Genomic DNA, 13042 nt, shown 5'->3' with positions numbered 1-13042 from the left:
GTCGCGAGGATTTCTCCGTGTCCTCCGGTTGTTCCCTCCACATTTAGAAACACGAATTTAGAGTATTTTGGCTGCTATAAATTTTAGACACGAGAAGCCACTTTAATGGGCTATTATTTGTGATAACCAGGTGGCTTCTGAAAAAAGAGCTACGTAGCTTACTGTGCTTTAGCGTGGGAAAATTGATTCCTATCTAAAACCTGATTCCCACCACCATCCGGCACAGAAGAATTCCTACATCAAAACACTACACCATAGGGCCCACTGCATTTCTGACCAACACCACCTAGCCAGTGAATTGGAACACGTACACCAGGCCCTCAAGATGAATGGATATTCGGACAGCATTATCCGCAAGCTGTTTTTCCAACCATGGAGAAACCCCCTGAGACGCCGATCAAAACCATCCCGTTACCATACATAGCAGGCGTTACTAAAAATATTTACAAAATCTTAAACAAACACTAGATCCAGGTCCGATGCAGTACAGTACACAAAATCCGTGACCTAATCCCATCTGTGAAGGATGTCATTCCTGACATGCTGTCATTCCTGATATCCTGGAGTCTACAAACTAAGTTGCACCTGTGGTGATTGTTACATTGGGGACACGAAACGTCATGTCTCGGACCGTGTTCGTGAACACAAGGCAGATCTGAAACACAGCAGAACTAATTCCTCCGCCGTGGCTGACCATTGCTATAACGCTGTGGGCTCTCATGATAGTTTTTTCCGAGACCAATGTGCTCTGCAAACCTTCGGGCTACTATCAAAAGTTTGTTCATGAAGCCATCCAGATATATAAACATAACTTCAACCGGGAAGATGGATAGATTGAGCAATGTTATACAGGTAGGAACAAGGTAGGAACAATGTTCCACACTGCCCATCAGAGATTTTTTGTCTGTCTGTCGTGCATAGATATAATATAAACAGCTCTTTGATTGGTGGAGACCTACTGCCGGGTACGGAGAGGGGAGGTGCCTAAGGGAGGAGGGTCAGGGGAGGGGCCTAAGGAAGGGCGGAGTCAGGAAAGGGGCCTGAGGGGGGAGGGGTCAGAGGAGGGGCCTAAGGGAGGGGGGGGTCAGGGGAGGGGCCTAAGGATATGGGGGTGGTTAGGGGAGGGGCCTAAGGGAGGGGGGGTGGTCAGGGGAGGGGCCTAAGGGAGGGGGGTAAGGGGAGGGGCCTAAGCAAGGGGGAGGGGCCGATAGTTAAGGGGGCTGGCTACCTGGCTGGCTACCTCAAGTCAAGTTATCTTTTATACAGGTAGGAACAAGTTCCACACTGCCCACCAGGGATTGTCTGTCTGTCGTGCGTATGTCTATCGTGCACGAATGCGCTGTCCAACCAAGTTCCTACCTGCCCACTCTGAAGGAACGTGTTTAACCAGGTAAAACCATAACTGCTTTTGGCCTGCCTTCATATCCGCATCTCCAGTTTCCTAACCCTCCCACTCCCAGCCCCGCCCACTTCCCCTCCCCGGCATTTTCTGCCGTGCTTGAGTCTTACTTGTCGCATCCACCCTCCCTGGCTCCTCCCCCCCCTTCTCTTGCCTATATGGCCTCTTGTAGTAATAGGTTTTACTGGTAGGAACGAAGTGAACCAGCCTACAATAGATTATATCATCCTTCTGTCCGTCCGTCCGTGTAGCAACATCGCCCCCTACTGCAAACACTTGGCAGGACCCTACAAAAACCTTTAGACTCAGTGACGCTTTCCTGGCTAAACAAGTGTAACATTCCCTTATAATTCCCTGAGATAGCTTTTAATTAAAACATAACTCACAGCGGCCTCAAGCCTACAGCTAGGCCTAAAGCCTAGAACTAGGCCTCAAACTCTCCCTTCGTATCGTACCCCCGCGTGTGTGAAAGGGAGTTAATGTTTAACAATGTTACATTCCCTGATGTTTTTAAATAGAAACATTTAAATTTAAAGCTTTTACATTAATAATTAAAATATTTAAATTAAAAATTAACTCACAGCAGCCTAAAGCCTACAGCTAGGCCTAAAGCCTAGAACTAGGCCTCAAACTTTCCCTTCGTATCGTCCGATTAGGTGTAGCAGCATCGCCCCCTACTGCAAACACTTGGCAGGACCCTATAAAAACCTTTAGACTCAGTGAGGCTTTCCTGGCTAAACAAGTGTAATAATACATTGTTTATATTTTGGTTATTCGTTCCTACCAGCCCACCCCGCAGGGTCGTTTACCCTTTTAACTGGTACAAAATCTGACACCTTTATACAAGGCATCATGTTTGCGATAACCTCAACACAAGGGTAAAAACCTATTACTATATTTTGCCACTGGTAAAGGAGATCTCATAGTATATGGCCTCTTGTTGCAGCAGCCCCTTTTGCCCACTTCAGGAATTGTTTCTTGCTGTCCCACCTGGTGACGGACACTTGTTGCGCCCCAAACGTGATTTAATTTATACCTATGCGATTTTACCGAAAGAACCAGAGTATAAGATAAAGGAGTTTAAGTTTAGCCTTTAAATTTACGTTCCCACCGCTTTCTGCGCAGTGTTAAGATTCGGTTGCATTGAGATAGGCGAGGCAACAAAACCCCACTCGGCAGTGTTGTCCACCTCATCGCATTTACCAATGTCTCCCGTGTCCCTGGAAACGCCTCGTTCGTCTCCGTTATCCGCGCTGCAAGCGTGCCCTTGTTCGAGCATGGATCAAGCTTTGTATCGTTCGATTCTCGCTTAATCGATCGTTAAAAACGCAATTCCATTTGCAGTATTCCTTAGATGGGCAAAGCCACGCCCAATTACTCCATACATGTGCCTACAACTTCCACAATCAGTCGCGGATGCACTGCATTTTGTAGCAGCGCAATCATTCGCTGGCAAACCTCCGTCCGCGTCTCCTGCGTGTCCGTTTGCCCACAATAGCGCATGCTCGATCGAGTTGAGGGCCGGTGGGCTGGGTGAAGAGATGGCGTGCGGGGAGGAGCATGTGGAACTAAGTGGGGGCTCGTGTACCCACGCCCGGGTACCCACGTGTACCGAGTCGGTCTGTGGCAGAGGCTCGTGAAGGACACCGCTACTGGGCAGTTGAAGTGACCCACCAAGTCACAGCACCCACTCACCACGATGCAAGTCCCAACATCCACTCACCACACTGCAGATCACAAAAGCCACTCACCACGCTGCAGGTCTCAACACCGACTCACCACACTGCAGGTTACAAAATCCACTCACCACACTGCAGGTCTCAACATCCGCTCACCACACTGCAGGTCTCAACACCCACTCACCACACTGCAGGTCACAACATCCACTCACCACACTGTAGATCACAAAATCCACTCACCACACTGCAGGTCCCAACACCCACTCGCCAAACTGCAGGTCACAACATCCACTCACCACACTGCAGATCACAAAATCCACTCACCACACTGCAGGTCACAACACCCACTCACCACACTGCAGGTCACAACATCCACTCACCACACTGCAGATCACAAAATCCACTCACCACACTGCAGGTCCCAACACCCACTCGCCAAACTTTAAAATTCACTCCCATCAATTCTCTTTTTCCCTCCAAGTTTCTTACAGCCACCTCGTGCTCCATTCAAGGCATGTACACGACACTCTTACAGACCAGAACCTCGCAAAAACCGCGAGTCACCGCCGATGCCGGTATCTCCCCTTTGCGGGGACGGGAAGCCGGATAAACAAAAACTGGCGCTAAAAGTCAACAGACAAAACCTGGCCAGCCACCACTCAACCGCTCTGCAGCGGGTCGCAAACGCCGGCAAACGCCATCTTTTATTCCAAGCGGCGTTCACGGTACGCGAGGAACGGAGGCAGGAAGCGAACCACGGGACTCGATTGGGGGGCTTTATTGGTGTGAGGGGGGGGGCGCCGTGGGACCCCCGCCACTTCACTTGTCCCCGGGCTGCGGCTGCTGCTGCTCTGGCATGGAGCGGATGATGTCCGAGTCACCTGGAGCACAGACGAGACGCACGCGGGAGGGGAGACACGGTGGTGGGGGAGACACGGAAGTGGCGGAAAAGTGGGGGAGAGACGTGGGAGAGAGGACACGGGGGGAGGGGGATAGACAAGGTTAGCATGCACGTGGCACAATCATCACTCATAGGCCAGTCAGGGTTCAAGTTCGCCACATTTTTGTTCAACTACTCCACCAAAGAGACTCAATTGGGATCACTCAAAAGCCATCACCTCCCCCCTCCCCGACAGTGAAAACCTGTTCAGGCCCCTCCTGAGAACAAGTCACGAGACTTGGCGAGGCTTTCTCCTGGGTCAGACGAGCGGCATGACAGGAAAAGTGCAAAACGACTCTGCATTGAATGACGCTGATGGCGTGGAGCAGGAGTTGTCCGGACACACAGAGCAGCTGTGGCTCCCTTCGCACGGTTGGCGAAATGTTAACTACCTCGCCTGGTATATAGGAGGTCGTGGGGTTCGATCCCGACCAACATCTGTTATGTTTGCGTGTTTCCCTCTCCCCATGGTCGCGTAGATTTATATTCCGGGTTCCCTAGTTTTGTTCTCCAAATTTAGAATCAACATCACGCGTTTAGAGTGTTATTTGGCTGCTGCTATAAACTTCCACACAATGATAAGCTGCCACTTCGTTGAGCCATCATTTGTGGCCAGCACCGAACGTTACCCTCGAGTGGTAACGCTGGTAGGGTAAGTGCTGCCCCCTACCGTGAAGGACCAGAGGTTCGCTCTCGTATGGTAGGGCAGGAGAAGTGCTGCCCCTATCGTGAAGGACCAGAGGTTCACTCTCGTATGGTAGGGCAGGAGAAGTCCTGCCCCTACCGAGGTGGACCAGAGGTCACTCTCGTATGGTCGGGTAGGGGGTAGGGGAAGTGCTGCCCTCTCCTGGGGCGGACCAGAGGTCACTTGAAGGGATCTCAAGAAGGTAGCTCCGTGAGATCCGCTTTCTGCGCTGCTCTGCCTGAGATGTGAATTGTTTCCCTCTCATCACGAGACAAAAGAAAAAAACCCACCATCGGTGGAGGGGGGAACGTGAAACCAGACGAGTAGCAATATGGCCAGAGACGACAGCTGGACCAGCCGACCCCCCCTTCAACTTCGGCACGTTGCGCAGCGGCATCGGTCAGAGACCCTCTCGTCTCCTCTGTTCCCACCCCATCACTCGCACCTTAATTCTTCTCATCAATTTCATGCACGATCACTTATTCGCGGAGTTGGACAAACATCACAGCTGTCGCCTTCCCCGCTCGTCTGCGGTTTCTGGCGACTCAAAATCACTCTCTCCTCCCTCTCACTGTATCATTCTCTACTCTTTAAATCACTCGACTCTCCCCCCAAATCATTTTTTTAGTTTATCCTTCCCTCAGTACCTCCGATTAGCACAGTGCAAAAGAAGTTAAACATACGTTCCCTTAGGAACCATTTTCTCCATCCCTATTATTCTCTCTCCGACTGCGAACATGAACCGACCTCGTCACAAATGTGTTCAAACCTTTTTAAGCGACTTCACCAGGTCTCGCACGAACCTCTCGGCTATCGTATCATTCTCTACACTTTTTGAATCATTCTGTCTCTCTCTCCCTCTCACCGTATCATTCTCTACACTCTTCGAATCATTCTGGCCTCTCCCTCCGAATTATGTGTTTAGTTTTGTTATCCTTCCCCCGTGGCTCCGATGAGCACGGTTGGCTACGTACGGTGCAAAACAAGTTCAACATACGTACAATCTCTAATGAATCACTCTCACAAATCAATCCCTTATCAATCATTCTCTCCCTCCCAATTATTCTGTCTCCGACTGCGAACATGAACCGAGCGCGTCACAAATGTGTTCATTCGTTTTTCAGCCACTTCATCAGGCCTGGCACAAACCTCTCATCACCACCCGTGCCCCTCCCCACCCCCCTACTCACCGGGGTCTATGATGGCGAGCGTACACACGCGGTAGTATTTGCCGCACGCCGTGCCCATCTCGATGTTGTTGCCGCTGTAGTGGTGGACGCCCGTCTTGGCCAGCATGGCGTAGTACTCAATCTCGGACTTCCTGCATGCAGCAGTAGGGTGGGAGGGCAGTCAGAACTCAGACTCGAGAGACGCTGGCCGGGAGTCACGACCCATGTGCCGCGGGCCTGGGAGCCATGGGCCTGGGAGCCATGGATCAGGAGCCACAGATCAGGAGCCACGGATCAGGAGCCACGGTCAGGAGCCACGGCCCGGGAGCCAAGGGCTCGGAAGTCAGAGGCGACATACGCACGTGTGGAGGGGAGTCGTCATCACCACCACGATCCATGAGCAGATAGCCCCTAGAGTAGGTGTGTCCACTGCACATTTCGTCATTTGTTGTTTCCACTTTCCTCTCTGACTATGGAGTGCCAAAATGGCTCAAGTTGTGGACTCATCTTTCAAGCACCAATCTCTTTATTAAAGTCGTCATCATCAAACCATTATCTGTCAAGGCCCTCCCTCTCTTTCCCGTTCCTACCATTTTTTCCTCTCCAAACGCCACACTTTTCATTTACCCGTTGTCCATCCTAACCTATGTGCCTCCACACAGTGCCAAGTTTCCTTCTCATCACTGTCTGAGGAAGTGGGGGGGGGTAGGAATAAGCTATGAAGGTAACGGCCAGCAGACTTTCTCATCCAGCAGTGGCATCGACGGAGGGGTCCGGGAGGAGGACAACCATGCACACGCGGAGCCGAGGGGCCTGTGCGCGGTTCGCCACACACCTCAGTGCCGGGCAGTTGTTGGCGAGCAGCACCAGCTTGGCCTTGCCTTGCCGGATCATCTTGAGCGTCTGTCTGTATCCCAGGCAGTATTTGCCACTCTTCATCACCAGCTGGAGTCGCGAGTTGATGGACTCAATGGCCTTTTTCTGCACGCAAGAGAACAACGGTGGCAGCGATGACAGGAGGACTGACGCACCACAGGACACAGCAGCACAGCGACGGACACCCAAACGCCATCACCGCCACGCCAGCAGTGCTACCAATACAAAAGCGCCAACACACAATGTATGGACAGTAGAACCCCCCCTTAACGACCATACATAAATGACTGATCGCTTAACGACGGGCCTCCATACAGCCCAATGTGTAGTGTATAGTAGTGTAGGGCCTCCATAGAAGCCAATGTGTTCACTTACCGACTATTCTTGTGTTAACGATGGACTGTTGTAGGTACAGTAAATATTAATTAATGCATTGATTAACAGTGTTACTTTTAATATTATCTGCTTATGTTGTATAAATATTATGAAGTACTTTTTTTGGGTGAACCAATCACCGTCGTTACTACTGTATGCATGCCAAACTTCTTTTGCACCGTACATAGCCCCCAACCGTGCTAAATGGAGGTGTGGAGGAAGCACGACAAGCTAAACACAAAACAGCATTAACCATGACCAACGACCACCACCAACCTCTCTCTCTCCCCATCTCACTCTGCTCCCCTCCCTGGTGGCTGGGCAGTAAACAGAGTGGCTCGCAATTCATTGTAAAGTTGTTTTGTCAAGTTCAAAACTTGATGTAGGGGGCTTGTTGTCTCAGCCCAGAATCCCTTTGGGGTCGATAAAAAAATCAGTGTGCGGGAAGTCAACAGCAGTCAACTAAACGGATAAGACTCACCCCCCTGTTATAGTAATGCTTCATCCATGTTTATCGGGCAAACTCTGATCACGCTCGCAGCAGCATCGCCTTCTAGGCTAACCATCGAACAAAGACGGTGGTGTGGTCACTGTATCGCGCGGCGTTTTCAGATGCACTTCTGCGACTGTCTGTAATGATCTGCCTTCCGATATTAGGAATCCACTGTGAGCGATGCAACCTTTTAAAATCATCATCTAGATTGACAAAGTAATTTCGAACTGCTTGTTTGTGTTCAGTTTGTTGTCCTTCCCCTGCACCTCCGATTAGCGCGGTTGGCTACGTATGGTGTGAAAGTTCAACATACATACTTCATGGTGGTGATGTGGATAATGCGGCCGTCTGGAATGCTCTTCCTTCCGATATTAGAAAGACACTGGGTGCTATGCAACTCAAATCATCGAGATCGACAAACTAATTTCTTTAGAACTGCTTGTTGGTGTTCTTTAGTTTGTTTAACACGTAGTAGGCATTCGAACCAATATTATCTATAATACAGGTTTTTTTTAGTTAGATCGCGTAAATATGTGTCATTAAACCCGCCCCCACCCGACACAGGCAATTAGTAAGGTGTGTCGGGTGGTGACTAACACTGCATCTCCAATTTGCACGGTTAACTACATACGGTGTGAAAGAAGTTCAACATATATACTGCCCATAGACGAACACTGACAATCGACTAACACTGCGCCTCCGATTTGCACGGTTGGCTACGTGCGGCGCAAAAGACGTTCAACGTACACAAAAAAAATGCAGAATTCCCAAAACTGCCTTTAGAGCTATAAATGGGAGACTGAGTAACAACCGAATGTCCATTCGAAGGGAAAATTACCTACTTTCTTCCTGGGTAAAGCGTGGTAATAATTAGCGGATAAAGCAATCAGATTCAAGTTAAGTGGTCATTGGCTTCTGTCAATCCTGCCTCAATTTCACTTGATCAGAGGCAGCGGTGGCTTCATCAATCCCCTTTATGACCAAGCCTCCCTCCCACCACCCCCACTCTGCCTTCACCAACCCGAACTGTGTGACAAGCACGGGTGAAGTATGGTCAAATAATCCCCACGACCCGCTCCGAGGGGTCCCTCATCTAGCAGTGCATTGACGCGCAGTGAGCGGCTGAGCACATCCGGCCGCTACCCCCTCGGATATCTTCCGGGAAACGACAACTCGTGCAAACCTCGCCACGTGTCTCCAACCCTCTCTCACATTTTCAAAAACTACCCCATTGAGAGAAATATCTAAACTTGCATTCAAGTAAGGGCCGGTCCACTGAGCTATATTGCATGGCTTTTTTCACAAGTGACCTGACCAAGTTGCTTATCATCATGTGAAGAAAAAAAAATAAACCCCGGAGGACTCCGGAGAAAAATGCACACGACAATGTGGAGAGGGAGAGAGGCAGACACGCAAACTACAAATATACAGGTGTCAGGGTCGCGATCGAACCCAGTCTCCTGCATACCAGGACGAGGTAATTAACACTCATAAGCCAAGATCCATCCACTGCTGGATATTAAGCCCCGACCTCCCCCACCACACCCCGTCAAACCGTCGCTGCCTCTCAGGATCCTGAGAGGCAGCGATCCATCCAGCACACGCGCCGACACCGGCCTCATTTTCACCGCTCAATATCCGCGGTGGACTTTGGGGTTTAAAAAAAAGCAAACAAATTACTGCACTGTAGTAGTAGCACTGGATTGCGGAGATGACGAACCGGGGAGGCGCCCCAGAGAGAACCATCGCAAGTTCTGGGCAAATCCCCATTCCCAAACTTCACGAACCCGCAACGACTAGCGTGAAGTTATGGCGAATCCCCTCGATTACCGACATGGCCTTCATCCAGCAGTGGCTTGACAAACATGCTGTAGGGATAGTGACCGATAGAATAGAATGCTCGCTGTACCGTCTGTTTCTATTTGCAGTCTTCAGTGGGGATACGGCGCGGAGGTGGCCAACGTGGCGGGCTGAACCACGCGTCTGTCTACATTCACAGCGACCATCCCGAGACCCCGGGAACACTGAACAGCTCGAAACTATTATAAATTTCACCAGGAAATGCCCACTGAGGCACACAGCTCTTTTTTTCAGAGCAACCAGGCCATCACGAATGATAGTGGCTTATCGTCATCGTGTGGAAATCTCTGCAGCCAAATAACCTTAAGCGCGTGGTGTTAATTCTAAATGTGAAGGGAGAAAAAAACCGCCGTACTCGGAAAAAAAAACCACGTGACCACGGAGAGACACAAATATAAAGCAGCAGTCGGGATCGAACCCACGACCACCTGTAGACTTGGCGAGGTAGTTAACATCTCGCTACTTAAGGCACAGACGCAGGGGCGGAGACACGAGTGAATATTTCGGGGGCCGCCGCTTGTGGAGATCTTGGTACGAGGGTGGTGAAGACGATGGTGGGGGAAGGGGGAATGAAGACCCCGGTGATTTCAGGGTTCAGGGGACTCTGGCACCACCACCATGACACAGAGACGCGGGAGATACCCGGGGATGAAGATCTCTCTGATCTATCGGGGGGGATCCAACGTTACACGGGGTGGAGGCGCTAGCTCGGACCGCCAGGGAACACGATGGCTGAAACCCTCGGCGCTAACTTGGTTACAGGCGCTTAAAAGACGCCGAGAAACACGGGGGGCCGAGTGTGTGTGGGACCCGGGCTAACGAGGGACAGCGCGCTGGGGAGAAGTGAAGAGGGTAGAGACACCGAGACCACAGGGCTCCCGTGGCCAAAGTCCCAAGCGACCACGCGGAGCTGGTTACTACGCGGGACCCCCACGGGTGGGGGACACGTGGGTAGGCCGCAGGCTTTTTCCGGCCTCGCCTAGGCGACGCTCCCCAAGCCCGCCTCGCGGCAACTCACCGTCTTTTTGGCGGACATTTTCAGTGAGCGTCAAGTGTCCGTCCGCACCTGCAAGGTGACAAAAAGGGAAGCGGAGGCTGCGTTAGGGGGGTAAAGTTCGTCGCGTGAGGGTGGGAGGTAACGCCGAGTATGCGGTGCGAGCCTCACCACGGAGCCGCTGATGCTGCTGCCTCAAGATGGCGAGAGGGGGGAAGAGAGAGAGCTCCCGGCGTGCACCGCGACCCCCCCCCCACGTCGCCAACTCTCGCGAGACTCGCGCCATCCCACCCCAACCCCCTCCCCATCGCCAACTCTCGCGAGACTCGCGCCACACCCGCCCCCACCCCAACCCCCCGCACCCCCGTCGCCAACTCTCGCGAGACTCGCGCCATCCCCCAAGCCCCCCCCAAAAATCGCGAGAGTTTTTTGGGTAGCGTTCGAGGGAGGGGAGGGTTGAGTGTCGATGAATCGATTAATTGTAATCGAAGGATATGTGAGTCTAAGAATTGATTATTAAAGACGCCTATCAAAATATTTATACTTGGAGGAATCCGATGAGCCAAACAACTCTTCTTTTTAAACAAACACAACGACACGAGTACAAAGTATAGGAAAGGTAAAATAATCACTTAAAAAAAACTAAAACTATATATATATTTCTAATATTACCACGTAAATCCACACTGGGGGTATTGACTTCTTTTTTCAGAAGCGACTTGGCTATAACAAATGATTCATAGCTGTCACAAGCCACGTAGTTTACTCCGTATTCTTAAACAGGGAAATTGAGTTTGCAGGCCCATACGGTGTACAGCCGTTTCAATACGGGCAACATTAAAATAGTTCTAGATTTGAAGCTTTCGTGACTGTAAGGATTCATACTCTTTGTTTTTTTCGGTAAAGTCACGTTGGTAAAAAATAAAATAAATGAAAACTATATTAAAACTGTTTTAAAACAGTCTGCATCAGCAGTAGGCCATGCTCTCTCACCTGATGACGGACGCTTGTGTTGCGCCCAAAACGTCGTGATTTAATTTAGTTGTTTTCATTTATTTTATTACATTCTATACCTACGTGACTTTACCGAAAAAAACAAACGTTAAAATAATTTGTCTATTTGTTTGTCCATAATTCATGTTTTTTGGGTTATATCGCGTAAACATATAAATGTGTCGTTAAACCTAACGTGAACTCAGGAGCTCAGAGTCGCTGTCCCAATGCATTCACTTGAATCATTGCTTCACTTGATGCAGCTAATCTGGCTGTGACGGTCCCACCTGATGACGGAGACTTGTGTTGCCTCCGAAACGTCGTGAATTTTATTTTTATTTTGTTTTATTTTACTTTCATTACTTTTAATGTTTTACCTACGTGACTTTACCGAAAAAACCTGAGAATACCAATGCATTCTTTCACAACCGTTATCACCCCCCCACCCCCGTGATATGGAGAAACCGGCCCAGCACTCCCCACCCGAACCTCACGTCTGTTATATTCTTTGGGTCTTTTGCATTCCAACCACAGGTATTGTGGTTAATGCAGACATAATTCGCCGAGGTATTCCTAGCTCTGCGATCTTACATTTACTTGCAAATTTCATCTCTAGCCCCGCCCACTTACCCTTGGGTTGTACCCATCTCAAACCTTTATGACCTTTGGCTGCAGCAGCTCTCTCGCTATATTTCTTCCTGACTCAGCAGTCCGCCTGCTGTATTTTTTCACCTGAAGACGATTGCTTGTGTTGCGATCAAAACGTCGTGATGTTTTATTATTTTATTATTTTACCTATCTACGTGACTTTACCGAAAGACCCAAAGAACATGAATTCCTGCAGTCGCGAAAGCTTTAAGTCAAGATTTTCTCACGTCTGTTGTTTGTTCATGTTTGTTCATGTTGTTTGTTGCGGTTGCACCCAAGTGAAGAGCCGCATGGCTCACAGGGCTATACCTAATAAAATAAACTGAACTGAACTGAACCACCAGACACAGCCAACTAGTAAGGTTTGTCACGTAAGCAGAACGTGCCAATTCGTTACTAGTACAGCACGCCGGTGTGTTGGAGAGCAAATCCACAACATTTACAATCTGAGTACAACGTTTCGCCAGTAATTACAACTAGCTTTATCAGGTGACTGCCAGATTTGTGGAGAAGTCCCGTTTCGGTCCTTAAAAAGAGGCGTAGTTTGATGACTAATTGGCTATGTCGGGTGGCGGCGGCTTAACGACATTTATATATTTACGCGATCTAATCCAAAATAAAACCTGTATTATGGATGATATTGGTCGCGAAAGCCGACTAGGTATTCTTGGTTCTTTCTTCAGTTAACAGACTGTTGGGGCAAGTGCTGTTAGCGAGTAACACCTATGAAAGCCGGCAGGGCTTTCCAACCGCTTTTGTCTCCCCAGTGGTGATGCTTACACACCGCCACCAGGTACTCATTTGAGGCTGAGTCGACCGAGGGGAGGCCCAGGACCGGTTCAGATAATCGTCAACAGCATTCGCCGTGAGCGGAAATTGAACTCGGGTAGCCGGGTTAAGTAGCGCAGCACGCTTACAGTTTACACTACCG

The 13042-nt window shown here is 49.9% G+C and overlaps 1 protein-coding gene across 1 annotated transcript; it reads right to left on the bottom strand.

The window, feature by feature from the left end:
* Positions 1–3840: 3840 nt before the first annotated feature.
* RPL30 (ribosomal protein L30) lies at positions 3841–10789 on the bottom strand. Its single transcript, XM_078604753.1, has 5 exons — positions 10642–10789; positions 10495–10542; positions 6708–6853; positions 5894–6024; positions 3841–3959 (listed from the first exon to the last, which is right to left on the bottom strand). The coding sequence occupies exons 2-5, from the start codon at positions 10510–10512 to the stop codon at positions 3898–3900; spliced, it is 357 nt and encodes a 118-aa protein (XP_078460879.1). The 5' UTR covers positions 10513–10542; positions 10642–10789; the 3' UTR covers positions 3841–3897.
* Positions 10790–13042: the final 2253 nt, after the last annotated feature.

This window comes from Lampetra planeri, chromosome 23 (genome assembly GCF_965212315.1).
Source record: "Lampetra planeri chromosome 23, kcLamPlan1.2.h2, whole genome shotgun sequence".
NCBI classification, from domain to species: domain Eukaryota; kingdom Metazoa; phylum Chordata; class Hyperoartia; order Petromyzontiformes; family Petromyzontidae; genus Lampetra; species Lampetra planeri.
This window is presented reverse-complemented; position numbering and strand designations above follow the sequence as displayed.